The 17,608-nt window shown below is 51.0% G+C and overlaps 7 protein-coding genes across 7 annotated transcripts; 6 read left to right on the top strand and 1 right to left on the bottom strand.

The window, feature by feature from the left end:
* Window positions 1-279: 279 nt before the first annotated feature.
* N7515_003787 (MFS transporter) lies at window positions 280-2,889 on the top strand (the record flags this gene model as incomplete). The annotated part of the gene is made up of 11 exons (XM_056664531.1): window positions 280-698; window positions 777-886; window positions 952-986; window positions 1,048-1,292; window positions 1,346-1,378; window positions 1,431-1,517; window positions 1,569-1,978; window positions 2,034-2,145; window positions 2,227-2,360; window positions 2,576-2,648; window positions 2,823-2,889. 11 exons carry the CDS (start codon window positions 280-282, stop codon window positions 2,887-2,889), a joined length of 1,725 nt encoding a protein of 574 aa, XP_056523588.1.
* A 2,221-nt stretch (window positions 2,890-5,110) lies between these two features.
* Window positions 5,111-7,303, top strand: N7515_003788 (Zn(II)2Cys6 transcription factor domain-containing protein; the record flags this gene model as incomplete). Its single annotated transcript, XM_056664532.1, has 3 exons — window positions 5,111-5,333; window positions 5,397-7,231; window positions 7,286-7,303. 3 exons carry the CDS (start codon window positions 5,111-5,113, stop codon window positions 7,301-7,303), a joined length of 2,076 nt encoding a protein of 691 aa, XP_056523589.1.
* A 1,221-nt stretch (window positions 7,304-8,524) lies between these two features.
* Window positions 8,525-9,351, top strand: fmn1 (riboflavin kinase; the record flags this gene model as incomplete). Its single annotated transcript, XM_056664533.1, has 3 exons — window positions 8,525-8,641; window positions 8,746-8,955; window positions 9,049-9,351. 3 exons carry the CDS (start codon window positions 8,525-8,527, stop codon window positions 9,349-9,351), a joined length of 630 nt encoding a protein of 209 aa, XP_056523590.1.
* Window positions 9,352-9,755: 404 nt separating this feature from the next.
* Window positions 9,756-11,356, top strand: N7515_003790 (dienelactone hydrolase; the record flags this gene model as incomplete). The annotated part of the gene is made up of 3 exons (XM_056664534.1): window positions 9,756-10,131; window positions 10,255-10,941; window positions 11,118-11,356. 3 exons carry the CDS (start codon window positions 9,756-9,758, stop codon window positions 11,354-11,356), a joined length of 1,302 nt encoding a protein of 433 aa, XP_056523591.1.
* Window positions 11,357-11,558: 202 nt separating this feature from the next.
* On the bottom strand, window positions 11,559-14,307 carry N7515_003791 (pseudouridine-5'-phosphate glycosidase/carbohydrate kinase family protein; the record flags this gene model as incomplete). The annotated part of the gene is made up of 7 exons (XM_056664535.1): window positions 11,559-12,885; window positions 12,957-13,257; window positions 13,309-13,539; window positions 13,598-13,639; window positions 13,694-13,793; window positions 13,841-14,049; window positions 14,118-14,307. 7 exons carry the CDS (start codon window positions 14,305-14,307, stop codon window positions 11,559-11,561), a joined length of 2,400 nt encoding a protein of 799 aa, XP_056523592.1.
* A 79-nt stretch (window positions 14,308-14,386) lies between these two features.
* N7515_003792 (dolichyl-diphosphooligosaccharide--protein glycotransferase subunit OST1) lies at window positions 14,387-16,296 on the top strand (the record flags this gene model as incomplete). Its single annotated transcript, XM_056664536.1, has 4 exons — window positions 14,387-14,619; window positions 14,673-14,969; window positions 15,063-16,104; window positions 16,171-16,296. 4 exons carry the CDS (start codon window positions 14,387-14,389, stop codon window positions 16,294-16,296), a joined length of 1,698 nt encoding a protein of 565 aa, XP_056523593.1.
* A 373-nt stretch (window positions 16,297-16,669) lies between these two features.
* N7515_003793 (uncharacterized protein) lies at window positions 16,670-17,383 on the top strand (the record flags this gene model as incomplete). Its single annotated transcript, XM_056664537.1, has 1 exon — window positions 16,670-17,383. One exon carries the CDS (start codon window positions 16,670-16,672, stop codon window positions 17,381-17,383), a length of 714 nt encoding a protein of 237 aa, XP_056523594.1.
* Window positions 17,384-17,608: the final 225 nt, after the last annotated feature.

Consider the following 17,608-nt stretch of genomic DNA (forward strand, 5'->3'; position numbering starts at 1 on the left):
TGGAAAATCCCCAAAACCTTGTAATCGGAGTTAGATCCCCGTAACGGTTTAACCCCGAGAGTGGCCCAATTGATTGATCAGCTCGGTCTTCGCAGCACGGATTTTAGACAGAATTCTCTCATCTTCCTTCGTAAAGCTATTGCCAGTCAAGCATATTTGCCAGTCAGTAGCTCCAACCTACATGTTCCTTGTGTTGACCTATATTGACTTCACCGCTAACACTACGATAACGCCACAGATGAGATCGCAAGCTTGATCTGACAATTCACCCATTTGACCATGTCTCCGCGATCAAGCACAGACATATCTCACCCAAACCTCGAAAAGGAGAACCCGGACAACCCCATGATTCCCGAAACAACTAATAAAAGCAACAATGAAATCGACCGCACAGAATCCGAAGATGTAACTTACGCCCCAATAAACTCTCCTCTCGCCCACGACAATCGCGAACCGCTTCAAAAACAGCATTCTAATGCATCTAGATCAGTTGCGTCCAGGTCTCTGGAGCGCAGCTGGTCTTTAAACGACGGCGTCAGTATTTGCGGCCATGAAATCGCCGACGAGGCTGCGGTGGCGACTGAGGACACAGCATACACTGTGAGCTGGGAGGAGAAAGATCCCATGAACCCGCGCAATATGAGTAAGCCGCGGCGCTGGTTAATTGTTTGCATTGTCTCTATGGGTTCGCTTTGTGTGTGAGTAATTAGCGGGTTTTAGTCTTGGGCTCTTTTCTCTGTTGATGGCTCCCAAGCGGATTGCTGATATGCTGCTAGGACTTGTACTTCGTCGATGTATACCACGACTTACAGTCAAATCATGGAAGAATTTGGGTGTTCGCAGATAGTTGCGACTTTGGGGTTGTCTTTTTTCATTTGGGGTCTTGGTGAGTGCTTTTGTTTTCCGTTGGTTTAGCCTGTTTTATATCGATATTGACGGGGTTGATCATAGGAATTGGCCCACTCGTCTTGAGTCCTTTGTCTGAGGTTTGTTTGAATCTGCCAAGTACTTGTGTGTTGATGTTTGGGTCACTAATCTGCTGCTTAGTTCTATGGCCGAAGAAACATTTACATCGTTTCTTTTTCGCTTTTTCTCATATGGCTTATTCCATGTGCTGTGGCCAAGAACACTCAAACCATGCTCGTTTCTCGGTTCTTCAATGGGTTGGCTGGAAGTGCCTTTTTGAGCGTAGCTGGAGGCACTGTTGGAGATATCTTTGACCGCCATGAGCTTGCCCTTCCCATGATGCTCTACACTGCGAGTCCATTCGTGGGGCCCGAAGTTGGCCCTCTGTAGGTTGTGCCTGTTATTCTGCCCTCTGACATTGCTGACGATGAAACATCAGGGTCGGTGGCTTCATCAATGCCTTTACAACATGGTAAGCTCTTATGTCGAAACAGCCTTAACGCGGAGGCTAACATAACTCACAGGCGCTGGACGTTCTATGTACTCCTCATTTGGACTGGAGTGCTGCTCGTCTCAATTATATTATTTGTCCCAGAGACCTATCACCCAGTGTATGTCCACCCACATCCTGGAATAATAGCAAGCGGCTAAACATTGTCTAGACTCTTGAGGCGCAAGGCTGAGAAACTCCGCAAGGACACTGGGGATAATCGATGGGTAGCTCCGATCGAGAAGATGGAGCACACAGTGGCCCAAACGGTGACAAGATCAATGTGGAGACCCCTCCTTCTCTTGGCATTGGAGCCAATGTGTCTATGCCTTTGCCTTTTCTCGGCCATTTTATTAGGCATTCTGTACCTCTTCTTCGGTGCCTTCCAGCTCGTCTTCTCTGAGGTGTATGGGATGGTTATCTGGCAGCGTGGCCTTTGCTTCCTCGGTCTATTTGTTGGAATGGTCATCGCCATCCTGTCAGATCCGCTCTGGCGCCGAAACTATATCCGTCTGGAGCGCAACCATGAGCAAGCGACGAACAAGTTCGATGATTTCCAGCCCGAGTGGCGACTGCCTCAAGGTTGGTTGCGAAGTAAATTCTTCAGAAGGGATAATGGCTGACTTTGATGAAACAGCAATTTTGGGAGGACCCTTGGTCACAATAGGCCTTTTCATATTTTCATGGACGATCTACCCCCATGTACATTGGATTGTGCCTATCATTGGTAGTGGTCTATTTGGTGCAGGGTAAGACCAACTTTGTTTCACCAGCTGACCAGCTTGTTGCTTTAATTGCGTTATAATACTAATACCTCGTGTTACTGCTAGAACAATCCTGGTGTTCTCAGGCGTCTTCACCTTCCTAGTCGATGCATATCCCACATATGCCGCCAGTGCACTGGCAGCGAACAGTTTCAGTCGCTCTTCGTTTGGAGGCATCTTCCCATTATTTGGAATTCAAAGTAAGTTTTTCTACACTGCTTTCATCTTGCAACAAGAGTTGGGAAACCTGCCCCCGTGCGTCGTGCCTGTGCTTTGCATAAAGCACATATCACCAGCTGCGGGTCGATGCATGTACCTCGAACAAACCCATATGTGGCTCTTGTTCAATGCTTGACACCTATAATCTTGCCTGCACACAGTCGAAACGTAACCATCATGGCTAACGGTTATGCAGTGTACAACAACTTAGGATTTCACTGGGCGACATCGTTGCTTGCGTTCCTGACCCTCGTCATGACCCCTTTCCCGTAAGTGTCGCTTTCATTTCTCTGTGCTCCGACCCATCCAACCTCCCTACATCTTGACCTCAAGCAAGGTGCTAAGAACCCGAAACTCTGATGTCCCAATTGCATGTTGCTCGGGCACTAAATGACCTCACCGAAGTTGTTCCTGCTACCGAGAGTTGACTAACATCGGAATAGTTATCTCTTCTATCGATACGGAAGCTGGATTCGAACCAAGAGTCGGTTTGCGAAATCGCAGAGGTGATTGTTTAAACCGTGCACATATCATACTTCCTACAAGCTTTAATAATAGGCGGGGATGCTAGCGGCATAGCTCTTTTACGAGACTACCACAGGTTGATCCCAAGGGGTCATTGCATCCCAACATTTTATCAACAACTCTCGTTCGAACACGGCATCCCATGATCACACGTTGGGAGCATGCTGGGCTGAAACGTTTGGCTGGGGATGACAGGGCCAGCACCTGGTCTGCACCCATAGATCAAGACTTAACGTCTCAAGCTGCTGTGCTGGTTGCAGTTGAAAAGCTAATACAGAAGAAGCAGAAGACCTAATAATACGCATGCCAACAAGGATATACGTTTGATGGCCAACTCTCTTTGTATTCATTTGTACATGCGTATTCCCTCCTAGCGACAAGCAAGCTATGAAGGCTTCGATACCTACTACTTGCACACTTGAAACGCCATTGAAAAGAACTGCTCCATGGATGGAGAATGGACGGACCTGGTCCGGGCTCAAATTCTCCGACGGCAACCCCAGTCTGACCAGGCCAGTTGGAAAGCATACGAGCGTCATGTGGTGTTGAATTCCAATCACAGGCAACCATCCCCAACCAACCCCCGACAGGCTACAGGCTACAGCAGGCTCAAGAATACTTCATGTGTATATTGACAGTCATAGCTGAGGGATATAGTTGTGTACGTCGGATCTAGCCTCGGCAGAGGATGCTCGACCAGCCTCGGAACAAAACGGGGCGGAGCACTACTCCGAGAACTGTGAAAAGTCTTTCTAGAGCGGGGTGGATCCGGTTTTGGGTAAAGAGTAGCATGTGGCACAATTAGATATTTGCATACAGTGTCTAGAGAAGGTTATTTCAAGAGCTTGCCGGGGGAGTTGAGGCGGATATATCATTCTTGTAGTGGCCGCACGTGCGCAATTGCCCCAGCCGCGGGGTGAAATGAACATCCGGTAATGCGCTGAACCCGATCGTACTGGATTTTATTTTCGGCCAATTAGAGGTTCTAGACGTGCCAAGATTACAAGTACTTCTCGATGAAAGTGGTAACAATCGGTATTGCCTGCAAATTCCAATGTCGGCCTCCAGTGGCCGTTAGCCTGAACGTCAGCATGTGAGTATCGAGATCTGATGCGATGTTAGCGCTTTCCAAGTTTCTTCTGGTGCTCGAGCTGGACAAACTCCCATTTTTCATAGTAAATGATCGCGTTTTTCTTAAGATACGTGAAATTACGTTGGGTAGCAAGAGAAATTTCCACTTTCATTAGGTAAAAAATGTGGCTGAATGTTTTACAGACGAAGTACGGAGTATATCCCATCCTAAGGGAAGTTTCAGAGACGAAGCACCAGCGCCAAATACAAAGTAACTCAGAATGAATTAAAAAAGATGAAAATGTAGAAATACAAATATAATACTCACACAAGTCTACTTGAACCCTTTGCAATTGGACTGTGTCGTGTTGAAAGTCCTACGTTGATGCTTGACACGAGTCACGGGAACAGTCCCATCGAGCCCTTCAGAGTCATCCACACTTCTTCCAAGGTTCCCCGCGGATATTTTGCCTCGAACCTTTTCTCCTCATCTTTCCCCAGCTTCTTAGTCGACCTCACATCGGTGTCGTCCTTGCACTTGTGACTTGGAGCAACATCCACGCCTTCCCCGCAGCCGGACGCAGTCCTCCTCTCCACTCCAAATTCAGCGGCCCCCGAACAATTGCGGCATTTTTCTGTTGTCAGCTTCGCGCAAATTTTGACCTCTCTACAACCCACATTGAAGCCCTTCAATGTGTCAGATTATCGTACATCCGTCGCATTTTCAGTCGATTGTCCCTCGTTACACCCGTGACTCGACTCGCCGTATTGTCCGATTCCGGTTCCCCACCAGCTGTCGCAAACGCGCATTATAGGAATCTAGTACCGGAGACACTGCCGACCTTTCGAGGCGTGATTGTGGGAGGATTTGAGAATTCAACAGAGACGGTCAACAAATCGCGATCGATCTTTCTCTCTTCGCCTTCACAAACTGGACAGAATTTGGTCTCGCGCACGTGAACATCCGCTCGCCCGCCGAGATCGAAGTGCTGATGGTATCATTGGTATTGTCGCCACCACGCTCTGTTTCTTTAGATCAACGCAGTAAGGCACGGAAGTAGCCTACGGACATTGAAACCCCCGGTTTACACGTGGACGTGTGCATAATTTACCCGATCCCGGGATACATGCCGAAATGAAATTGGAAGCCAAGAAAGGCTCGCCTGTTCCTGCAGGAGACCTCAGTGGGGATCGTGACTCCGCCGACATCACGGAACACGAACAAATGGACCCAAAATCCAAAAATGGCGATAGCAAGGCGGATCGCAAAGCAGCCAACGCCAAGGACCCCTCGCGACCGCGACGGAAGAAGGCTCGACGAGCTTGCTTTGCCTGCCAGCGAGCTCATTTGACTTGCGGTATGATGATAGAATGATTCCAGTGCCCATTAGGGTAGTTTACTAATATACAAGGGCTTCTAGGCGACGAGAGACCGTGTCAACGTTGCATCAAACGCGGTCTTCAAGACGCGTGCCATGATGGTGTTCGTAAAAAGGCCAAGTACCTTCACGATGCTCCCGATGGCGCATTGATGCCAGCTGTTAGCGGCAACAACGGCAACCTATACAGCAACACGCTCCGCAATAACATGCCTATGTCTAGAAATGGCGCAAACGGTGTTACCTCCAGCAACCAGCAACAAGCTCCACAGCACAACCAACATAACCAACAACCGTCGAATGCCAACAATAACAACTTTTACCCTACGCCGCAGACACAGTCAGGATCTTACAACCCATATCAAGAATCTCCCATCAGTCAAAGCTCTTTTACTGCGCAATCACCCGTCTCACCTACTTTCAACATGAAAAACGGTCGAAATCCGAGTCTTTCATCGACTATGAATCCGCAGCTCGCGTCGAGTACTGCTCTCTCTGGGGATACTAGTCAGTCTCAGAATCCGTTTGCAGGACCATTTTTTGATCCCAGTGATCCAGCGCTCTTCAACTTCGATCTATCCAGCATGAACTTCGAGAATAGATACGGTGCCTTGGAATTCGGCATGCTCGGTCATATGGCCACCGGGGCAGGTGACTCTCCCACTGATTCTGCAGGGCAGCGCGGGTCGATCGGCCGGAGTGGATCCGCCCAGTTCTCCACACCAGCTGGGTTTGGGGAAAGCCCTGGGAATCAACCTTTCTTGTTTGGCGATCCTCTCCTCAACGAGTGGCCCACCGGCCCGACCGGTCAGCATGTGAATGTCGGAGGTGTGTATGGCCAGAACGGTATGCTTCCAGAACACATGAAAACGAACGCGCCACATGCATTTGCGATTGAGAGTGGACCGGGGAACTTCACTAGTCCTCCTTCTACTACAAGTCCGCACATACCAACGGCTACGTTTGACGACGGTACATTCAATGTCGGCTCTGCTTCGAAGTCCAACAGCCTGGTGTCGAATGGGCAACGCCAGGTAAATACAGCACTTCTGAAGAACCAGAATATGCAAGTTGGTCCCAAACGGCGTCATCGCAACCCTTCCTCAATATACGAAAGCGTGAAGGAGCCGTATGCTTACACTAGTGGTTTCCACAACCTCACTGCTTTCATCCAACGTCGCTTCACACCACAAAAGACCGTCCGCATTGCCAAAGCGCTTGCTTCTATCCGACCATCTTTCATCGCAACCACTAAGACCCTCAATCGCGATGACCTCATCTTCATGGAGAAGTGCTTCCAACGAACTCTTTGGGAGTATGAAGACTTCATCAATGCATGCGGCACTCCGACCATAGTCTGCCGACGCACCGGCGAGATCGCCGCCGTGGGCAAGGAATTCAGCATCCTGACCGGATGGAAGAAAGACGTGCTCCTGGGAAAGGAAGCAAACCTTAACGTCAACACCGGCGGATCAGGCGTGCCTCAATCTGGCACAACGTCACGCGGCAGTTTCACACCGCGCAGCTCAACATTAGAGAACAACAGCGGTGGACGTCCGCAGCCGGTGTTTTTGGCTGAGCTCCTTGACGATGACAGCGTTGTAGAGTTCTATGAAGACTTTGCGCGTTTGGCATTTGGGGACTCCCGTGGTAGTGTCATGACACGCTGCAAACTTCTGAAATACAAGACGAAGGAAGACATGGAAGTTGGAAAGACCGATGATCATGGAAAGTGGAACAGTCATCTTCGCAAGGGTGGAATTGCCGGCGAGGCTGGCATGAACCAGCTTGGTTTCAAGGATGGAAAGGTTGAATGCGCGTACTGCTGGACAGTTAAACGTGATGTATTCGACATTCCGATGCTCATTGTGATGAATGTAAGTTTTCAATCATATCTGCAAGAGTTGACTTCGGACTAACATATCTTCTAGTTCTTGCCATGCATCTGATCTTTATCTTTCTCCATCTTCTCATGTTTCCAATTTTTTTCCCATATCCATTTTCCTGCTCTTGTTCCAAACTTCACTTTCATACCCTCGACAAGGCTATCACATTGTGCCTGTCTCCATGTCTTCTGCTCTGCTACCCTGGTACATATTTCCTGGTTCTGGGAACTATATAATTTCCCTATGATCCTCATTTATGAGGGAAATTTTTCTTTCATGTTTTCTTCCATGTCTGTTCTCGTACATACGTTATGTTCCATGGTCTTCGGAAGCGCTTCCAGGCTTGTCGATATGCTTCTTATGTTTTGCTATTTTTCTCTTTCTGCGGCGCTGAAATGGGACAAACAGATGATATCTCTGGGACGGAATCGTTACTTGTATGCAGGATAATGGCATGATATTGAGTGGGTCGCTTCCGACCCTGTTGAGCCCTAGATCGTCCGAACGTAAACCAAAGAAATAAGCTTATTTCAACGTTGCCGTGCCTATCGAGTCCCGGTAAGTCCCGGCCGACAGTAGCCGCGTCACCGGTGACTAGGTTCTTATTGGTCTGGCGGAAGTTGTGTATCCGTCTCCCCTTCCATTGTCAAGTTAGGATCTCGCGTATCGCTGTCCTAGATCTCGGAGTATGTGTGATTAACATGGCTCGTCCTGAAGTGTGCTCTAGTTTTCCGTAATCGGCCACGTGTCGATGACCTCTTATACGGTAACCACATGCGCCGTGATGTCTCATGTGCCCAGTCTCACTTCTACAATATGGGTCATGATCTAGAGGCTAGGAGTGTAACTGAGTCCTACTAAGATGTAACCGAGTTCAGCTCTTAACTGTATCATGAATTGGCCGTGCATCAGCAGAGAATCGACTAAATGGTCCTTGAACTTGAATTGTACCTCGAACGTAAGGCCACGGGCCCACGATGGCCACAGGCGCACTAAAACACGGTAGACTAAGCTTAAGCTTAAACCTATCAACCTTCTTTCAAGTTTCAACCTTGGGATTATTTGTGAGAATCGACGCCTGATACTTCAGGTGTCGATATACGGATGCACGCTTATCGCGATAAACCCCACCACCGAGGATCGGTCATCATAACCAGTCGCATTCAACACCAGCATTGAGCCAAACAATTGCCAAATCACACAACAGCTTACATACCAAACGAGAGGCCTCCATCAACAGACCCATACCTGTCACCATCAACGCCTCGCCAGACAGAATTCGCCATGCGCACCGACAAACCACGCGACCCGGTAGCCGGGCCCGACGCAGGTCCGGAAGCTCCCTACCCCGTGCGATTATCAGGACCAGTGATCAAAGGATTTGGCCGCGGCAGCAAAGATGTATGTCAATTACCCAACAGCGCTCAGACTTGCTGCTGTAGTCGGCACCACCGAAAGGGGGCTGTAATGGACCTCGGCTGACTGGCTCTCTCGCATGACTGCAGTTAGGAATCCCAACCGCCAACATCCCCGCCGATGACCTGTCAGAGAAGCACCCGGAGCTGGCAACTGGCGTCTACTACGGTGTTGTGGCGCTCGACCCGAAAACATACCAACATGAGACGGCCCAGAGCAGTTCATCTGAAGCAGTGGTCTTGCCTGCGGTGCTGAGTATCGGATATAACCCTTTTTATAAGAATACTGTGCGATCAGTGGTATGTGATGTATCTAAATCCATAATTCCGGACACAAACTGTCAAAGATATTCGGAGCTGCGTCGATGGGAGACTGACGCGGTTGCTCAACAGGAAATCCACATCATGCCCGCTCTCACAGAACCATCGCCCACGGCCACGGGACAAGAAGGTCAGACCAAGTTCAATCGTCTACCGGATTTCTATCAAACGAGACTTAACCTGCTTATTCTGGGTTACATCCGACCTGAGTTCGACTATGTCTCGATGGAGGCACTGATTGAGGATATTCGCGTGGATTGTGAGGTTGCGCGGGAAAGTCTGTCGCGAGAGGCCTATAAGTGCTATCTTATTGATGAGGGCAAGTCATCCGAGAAGGTCCGTGAGGATCATCGGTGGTTGGTGAGCTTTAGTTAGGTGGGGCGAGGGGGAGATCATCCAGCCTTACCAGCCTTATGGCTTTTCTTTTCATAGCGCACATATTTTCTCATAGATTTCGAAGAGGATCGGTCGATATGTGTCTCATATCAGGTCTCAAATACAATGCAAATACAATGCACAGCTACATTTCTCTTTTGGTAACCAATGCGGTCCGTCCATCTTATCGCAGTGGAATGTGACATCGACGACGTCACTCCAAGGCACCCTAAGCATTGGCATTTGCTCGGCGTCCATCTTCATGTCTTGACATATGTAATACCAAGAAATCGCATTCCGAGCTGCCCGAACATATGAAACATCATTCTCATTCCTGAGGGCAAGGCTACTTCTCTTCCCTATCATAGTTTACTACTCTTCAACCAACCCGCAGCTGGTCCAAGATGGTCAACATATTCCAACGCTTCGCACGACACCGAGCGCAAAGCTCTGGCAATAGCCCACCAGAACATGGAGCAGATTCCAATGTACCCAATACCGCAGAATCTCATCCCCATGGAGCACAACGCTCGCTCAGCATAAGCTCCGGCACTCGTGGCAGGCGATACGAAGTTCCAACTCCGCGACACCTCATTATAGTTTCTGATACAGCAGACTTCGACACTCATGTCGTCCACCGCTTCCAGGCAGAAGGCTTCGACGTGAGCTACTTGCCCTTCCTCGGCAGTGGGGACGATGACAAAGACCGCAAAGCTATAGAGCATGCAGTCCACGAGAAAGAGGACGAGCTCGAGACGGGTGAGCGGTATGCGATAGTCGGTAGGTCCGCATCCTCCTTTTTGTTTATCTCACGGATCAGGGAGAAAATACCTCAGCCCACTGCAAGATATAGTCCAAGCCAAAACCGAGGCTTTGTCTACATCTGCTAACCATCCGCAACAGCATACCACCGCCCTGCCTACCTCCTCCTAGCCGCACACCACCTAGCAAACACCAAAACAAACCCATTCCCCCGTCTATGCGCCCTGATAGCCTACTATCCTCTCTCGTCGACAGACCAGTACACCTACAAACAAAATGACGACTGCGCGCCGCCTGGCTGCTCAGATACAAGTTGCATCTTCGACCCAATGCCCAAGTCAACCTTCCTCCCAATCCAAATCCATCTACCCGGACCAAGAGTCCAGCCTTGCGCAGTGTGGCCGTGGATATCCCTCAGCATCACAGAAGGCGACGTGACCTACAAGAAGAGACACCGGTGTCATGTCTACGCATATCCAGGGGCCAAGGCCGGGTTTGGAGAGCGAGCAGTCCCCGAAGAGAAGATAGGCGAGATAGACGAGAATCTGAATGCAGACGACGAACTCACCTCGCAGCTGGCGTGGAGTCGGGCACTGGGATGTCTAAAACGCGCGTTTAATATTGGGAGCCATTGGGCGGTTGTCGATATCGAGACTGTCTGGGAAGAGTACTGGGACCGCGTGCTCGGGCAGCTAGAGAAGCGGAAACAGAATCATAGTCAAGACTATGAGTCTGTGGTCGATACGTTGACTGGACATGGTCATTACGGGGAGCTTGGGTGTCCTGCCGGTGAAGTATACATTAATTGTGTTCCTACGAAGGCGGAAGGTGAGCTACTAGACGTTCTCTTTTCCCTCTTTTGCTTCTTCATCTTGACTTGAGACCTGGGCTGACCGAGTATGAACCAGCTAATAACATCTCCACGCTGAGAGATTTCTTCGATCATGTATTCATCCCCTTCGGACCCGACGATCAAGACGTCCGGCTGTTATCTCGCACCATAGGTACGGATCGCATCGTGGATGAGATGTTGTTCACTTGTCGACACACTGCTGAGATTCCGTGGCTGTTACCTGGGGTTACGCCGACGGAGCGCAATATCAAGGTCGTCGTGATTGTAGTGGCGAGCTTCTGCGCGGGCCAGATTACACGCCAGAGTCTGTACTGGGATCAGGCGAGTGTACTTGTTCAGGTTGGATTGTTGGATCCGGCCTTGGTGCCTTCTGCACAGCCTGTTACATAGTTTAATCTGAGGCTCTCTGTTCCATTGACATATCTGTATTGAGGTGGAGATGGGACTATCAGGACGATCTACCATTTATCAAATTTCATAGTTCGCTAGTCGACGCCAGTCAGGAAAGCCGTAGATCAGGGAAAAAGTTCAAGCAATCAGGAAACACCCTATGTACATATCAGGTACTTAAATGCAAAGATCTTGGCCAGCGTCAAAGCCCTAATGAGCCCCGCATCTCAACAAGCCCCTTACTCACACCCCCAGCGCTAGCCAGTGTTTTCCGGCTCGCCTCCTGTGCAATAGGAATGATATCCTCAACGCGCACAGAAGAATCCTTAGCCAAGCCCGCCACCAAAACGCCGAGCAGCGTATCACCCGCCCCATTGACACTGACGATATCATCCGCAGCCATAGCAGTGCCAGGCGCAAAGAGACGCATGTACACACCACCAAAAGGCACACCAGAATCAATCGGCGCACGGGCAAGAATGTACTTCGCCGACGCCTTATCCGTCAGACGCGGATCCCCAGGCGGCAGAAGCTGAGTGAGAAGAGCCCCGGCGGCACCCAACTTAGTCACGATACAGGGGATGAACGGTAAGAGCTGAACAGTCTGCTGCGGCAGACCCTCATCAACGAGCGCCAGCGACGTCATGGAGATCAGACGCTCGCGGGAACCCGTCGGGGAAAGATTCATCGAGTTGATAATTTCCCACCAACCCGGCGACTCGAAGAGAAGCGATTCCCGCGCGGCAGCGAACATAGCCGACAGCTCGAGACGGTTCGGACAGGCGAGACTGATAGCGTTATTCGGCACGGTGTTATCCTGGGTGATTGTTGCGCCGGTGCTGTGAGAATCGCTGCCGAAGAGACGGCGGGATTTGGCGACTGAGACGGGCTCGAAAGCTACGCGGGCGCCGTGGATGCGTGCTAAGGTGGCCCATTTGGCGATTATCTCTGGGCGCCAGTTGGCGTCGATGACGAGCCATTTGGGTTTTGTTTGGGAGAGGAGGGGGTCCCAGAAGTCGGCGAAGTTGAGGTGGGATTCTGGGAGCTCGACGATGCCCATGTCGGCCATGGCTACTACCAGGTCTTTCTTGATGTCGTTTATCGCGATGTATTGGGCGGTGCGCGTGCCTGGTGTTGCTGGTAGGACTTGGATGCCGGCTGTGCTGAGGCCTTCTTTTTCGAGGGCTGAGAGTGCCGCAAGGCCGCTTAGATCGTCGGCGACAACGCTGCAGAAGAGGACGGAGCTGCCGATGTAGCTGGCGGCCACGGCGACGTTGTGGCCGACGCCGCCTAGGCTTTGGCCGATCACGGCTGGGTTGGAGGTATGTGGTATTGGTGCGACCTGTGTGAGTTCGGATCCGAAGGGGGTGAAGTCGCAGGAGAGATCGATGGCTAGAGAGCCGGCGACCACGATATCTGCTTTTGGTGGTGGTGTGATGGGCTCCTCTGTAGTGGCTGGCTCTGGGGTATCTTGGACTTGCGAGGCGGCTTGACTTAACGAAGCTACATCCGGGATTGCTGGCATGTGTCTATAGGGAAGAAGATCTCCGAACTTAGCATGGATTGCGAGTCATATCTCGTATCTAGAAACTAAACTCACCGAGAGCCGGTTCCAAGATCAGCCTGTTCAAGCTTGGCAAGTTCCACAGCTACTAGGGTTGCCCGCTTGACATTCGACTCAATCAGAGCCCGGTTGGCGATTACGCTCTTTCCGCCACTCAGTTCCTTGATCTTAGCAAGCACAAACGGCGTGTTGTCACTGCCGTGGAAACCCTCTACATGGGAAAGGCGGACGGCCTCTTCAATCACGCTATCCATCTCATCTTTGGGGACGGAGTACTCCAAGGGAACAGGGTTGGCGAAGTGGATACCAGAGGATACAGGAAGCTTTGATTGCGCATCTGGAAATTTGTCAACAGGGCTGTAAGTTCGAACAAATTGAGCGAACTTACAAACTATGGCTGCGGCTTCGGCTTCATTTTGAATGACTCGGGGGCTGCGAATGCCACTTTCCCGTGTAAAGAAAGCGGGGAAGTCGACGGGGCCATCCCGGCCATCAGCGAAGGTGCCCACACATACACCTTCCGTCTCGAGGTATTCAAGGGTCCGCGGAATATCCAAGAAGCTCTTGCACCCAGAGCTAATGACCGTCACAGGGGTACGCCCGAGTTCAGTAAGGTCAGCTATGAAAGTGGTCAATGGTTGGTCAACGCTCCACTTGGGTTGTTTTCAAGTCCTTACCAGAGATGTCCATCGAGTTTTCTCCTCCACGATGCACACCACCTAAAGCAAGTCAGAGGACGCTCATAGTCAGCGAGGGTTTTGGCCTCAATTTACCGAGTCCACCGGTACCAAATATCTTGATACCAGCTAGTTCTGAGAGAATCATAGTGCCGGAAATTGTGGTTCCGCCATGCATTGGCTTCCCAACCAAGCCCTGATATGTGTTAGATTTGATTCAGCCAAATCAAGAAGTAAACTCACCATGCCACATATGTATCCAAGGTCCCGACGAGACACTTTCAAAGCGCTCTTCTTCTCAGCTGTCGAGGCCAGCTCGACAAGCTCTTCGGTACTTAGACCAACCTTGGCCACACCATTCACAATCCCTATAGTAGCAGGGACACCACCGTTGGCTCTTACAACAGACTCTAGCAGTGCGGCGAGAGCAATGTTATCGGGGTATGGGAAACCTACAGTCGATCAGTCTTGGCTTCCCCGCCTTGTTCAATACTCCATAACTCAACACAGAAAGACTTACCGTGGGTATAGATGGTTGTCTCAAGTGAGACGACTGGCTTCCCTGTAGCAACTGCATCACGCACTTCTTCTGATACTTTGAAGAACTTGCTCTGAGCAAGGCCATGGTAACGGCGAGCGGATGACAGCTGAGCTCCCCTCAAGCCAGACCTTAGGGCAGCTCGGGAGGCGAACATAGTGTGTGACAACATGATGATCTAAGGCCTTTGAGAAGACGTTCAGCAGCAGCTATTATGCTATAGCCCTTACCTGACCCAAGCCTGCAAATCAATGCAAGTCAAGTACAAGAATGCAAGACTCAGTAAGAGTAAAGTCACTGCAACCCAAGATGAGGAGAAGCTGTTATCGATAAGCCGGAGTGCGCAATGTGGCCGCTTGGGCCACCCTAGCATACAATGGGGACCACGTATCATCAGCTACGCAAGCTTCCCAAAGCTCGACCTGACACTTCCACATCTCGAATTCCTGAGCATTTTGAACCTAGGAGAAATTGTGTCCTCCAGGTAGTCAGGATGAGGTTTTTCACCGCCACGGTGCTCGGGCTGCTGGCGCCCAGCCTGTGCGCCGCAACCAACCTTACCACCCCCAGTCGATTGGATCTCCCATCTGGTTTCAAGCCCCCGCAGGTCTTCAAAAACACGAATCTTGTCCGGAATACAAATTTGGAGAAGAGCTATGTGCGGGAAACTATCAATGTTGTGGTGGAGAATGTCGACAATCAGCCTCAGAACGAATACTACGTCCCCTTCCCGGCGGAGGTATTTGACCGTATTGCAGGCTTCGAAGTGAGAGATAAGAAGGCCCCTAATAAGGGACGCTTCCATGTGGATGCCACTGAAGCTGTGCCAACCAGGTGAGTACTAATTGGGTGGCCAATGGCACGCCAGCGGACCATCTAGCTATGGAGGCACTCGCCGTAACGCCAATACTAATGTCAACAAAACAGTGGCAACCAATACTTTGTTATTCACCTTCCCGAGCCCCTCGAGCCGAAGTCGCAGATTACACTTAGAATCTCCTACCAAGTGCTATCCGCTCTCAGCCCGCTACCTGCGACCATCACGCAGGATGACAAGCAATACCTCACCTACTCCTTCTCCGCTTTCATGCCATCTGCCTACGTGACGGATACGCAAAAGACCAAGTTGAAGTTCCCCAGCGCCATTGTGTCGGATTACACGACCACCGACGGTCTTAAGTCCGGCTCCGATCCCGAGCGGATGGGCGCCACATACACCTACGGCCCGTACGACACGGCCAAGGTGGCCCCGGGTACTGAGCACCCGATAACCGTTCGTTACGAGTTCACCAAGCCCGTGATCACAGTCAACCTTTTAGAGCGTGACTTGGAAGTATCACACTGGGGCGGCAACCTTGCTACCGAGGAGCGATACTGGCTGCGCAACAATGCTTCGCAGCTGGCCAACCATTTCTCTCGTGTTAAGTGGACCTACACCAACTTCCAGAAGGCTCCCACTTCAGCGGTCCGCGAGCTTACATATCCGCTTGTGCCTGGGTCTGTCGACCCCTACTTTATCGACGATATCGGCAATGTCTCCACCAGCCGCTACCGTCCCAGCGTGGGTAAGAAAGCTGGACACCTGGAGTTGAAACCCCGCTACCCGGTCTTCGGAGGTTGGAACTACAGCTTCCGTATTGGATGGAACAATGAGCTTTCCTCGTTCCTGCGACGTGCTGCAGGTGTCAACTCCGACTCTCACATCCTCAAGGTCCCGTTCCTCGAGGGCCCCAAGATGGCTGAGGGAGTGCAGTATGAGCGTGTGGTTGTGCGCGTTATTCTTCCCGAAGGTGCTCACAATGTCCGCTTCGAGACAGTTGAGGGTATCAACAGCAATGGACTTCCTGGCGCGAACAGCATCTACGCTCGCTTGAACTCGATGAAGACTTACATGGATACCCTCGGCCGGACTACGTTGACCCTGGAGGTCGACAGTCTGACTGACGAGGCTCGCGATGCCATGATGGTGGTATGTACCTATATCTATGCCCGTTGTTCCTCATCTTCATTTCTCAATGTGCTAACCCTTCATTAGGTTACCTACGACCACAGCATGATGGATGCTTTGCGCAAGCCTTTTACCATCTTCGCTGGTCTACTCACACTCTTCATCGCTGCTTGGGGCATTGGAAAGATCGATGTCAGCATCAAGAAGAGGTGAGGGTGAGACGACATCATATTACCTTCTTCTCATTTTCTATAGTCGTGTCTCAGTTTCAATCGATACCTTGTATGTTTATCGTGCCTTCCTCCGTGGGCTATTCTCCGGTCTGGGTTGCTCTTGCCTACTTCTCTGCGCCTTCCACTGTAGTCGTAGAAACAGACTAAATTGTCCACACCAGCTCCTCTTCCTTGATCTCTTCCTTTGCCTCTTCCTTCACCTCTTCCTTCACCTCTTCCTTCACCTCTTCCTTCACCTCTTCATTCAGTTAAGATCTCCCTTTACATCTCTCTCCAACGTGACTTCGCCTTCCACCATTTTCTGCTCATACCCGCACACGGTGCCGAAGCCCTCATCTCGAGCTCCCATCAAGATGTTCTCACGCCAGTCACCATCGCCGGACAGAGCTCCCAAACCCAACAAGGAACTCATCAAAATCAAGCCCCCTCCCGGCATCCCCGGCCCAGTGGTCGTCTTCATCGCCCGCGCCGACAACCCCAACGACCACGGCTACCCCAACGCAAAGCTAACCTCAGCCCAGATGCATGAACATCTGCGCGCCCTCCTAGTCATCACCGCCGCCGAGCACCGCGAACGCTTCGGCGTCCTAGGCACCAGACCCCCCAAGATGCAAACCATCGTCCAGCCCGCCAACAAGTGCATCGCACCACTCAGCAGCGTCGTCCGAAACTTGGCGGCCGCGCTGGAGGAAGCGCGCCAGAACCAAATCCGGTGCATCTTCGTGCTTCGGGGGTGGGATGCGTTGACAACGGAGACAACCACCATCGCCCAGCTGTGCGATGATTTCCAGGATGTGTGCTTCTTCTTGCATGTTTATGCACATCGGGGGAACCCGCTCGACTTCTATCAGGTCAACGCGCATATGGTGAATGCGTACTTGAAGGGTGTGGTTTCCTTGACTGATGAGGTCGTTGTGAGAGACCATTCGACTGCGCTGTTCATCAGGATATTGGAGGCGTTGCCGGCTTTGCGGCCTGGTTTTGGTCCTTCAGTTTCCGGGCAGGAGAAGGCCGCGCTTAGCCGGTATGATAATCGGTTCGGTGTCCGAGGAGGACAATTGAAATAAGCCTAGAGTCTGCTGAGCAGGGCTGCTTCTAGTCTGCCGAGCAGAACCCGAATAATCCCAGGCTTTGTAGAATGGAAGTAAATAGAGTCGGATGTCGGACTAGGCGTAATACCTACGAGACTTCGTCTCACCTTCTGACTCTTCCTTTCACCTCTTAACACTTTGTTCATTTGCTCTAACATCTCCAACCCAGGACTCTTCCTACAATGTTCTCTTTCTTCCACT

Source organism: Penicillium bovifimosum, assembly GCF_028826915.1.
Source record: "Penicillium bovifimosum strain IBT 22155 chromosome Unknown utg000003l_segment0_segment0, whole genome shotgun sequence".
NCBI lineage: Eukaryota > Fungi > Ascomycota > Eurotiomycetes > Eurotiales > Aspergillaceae > Penicillium > Penicillium bovifimosum.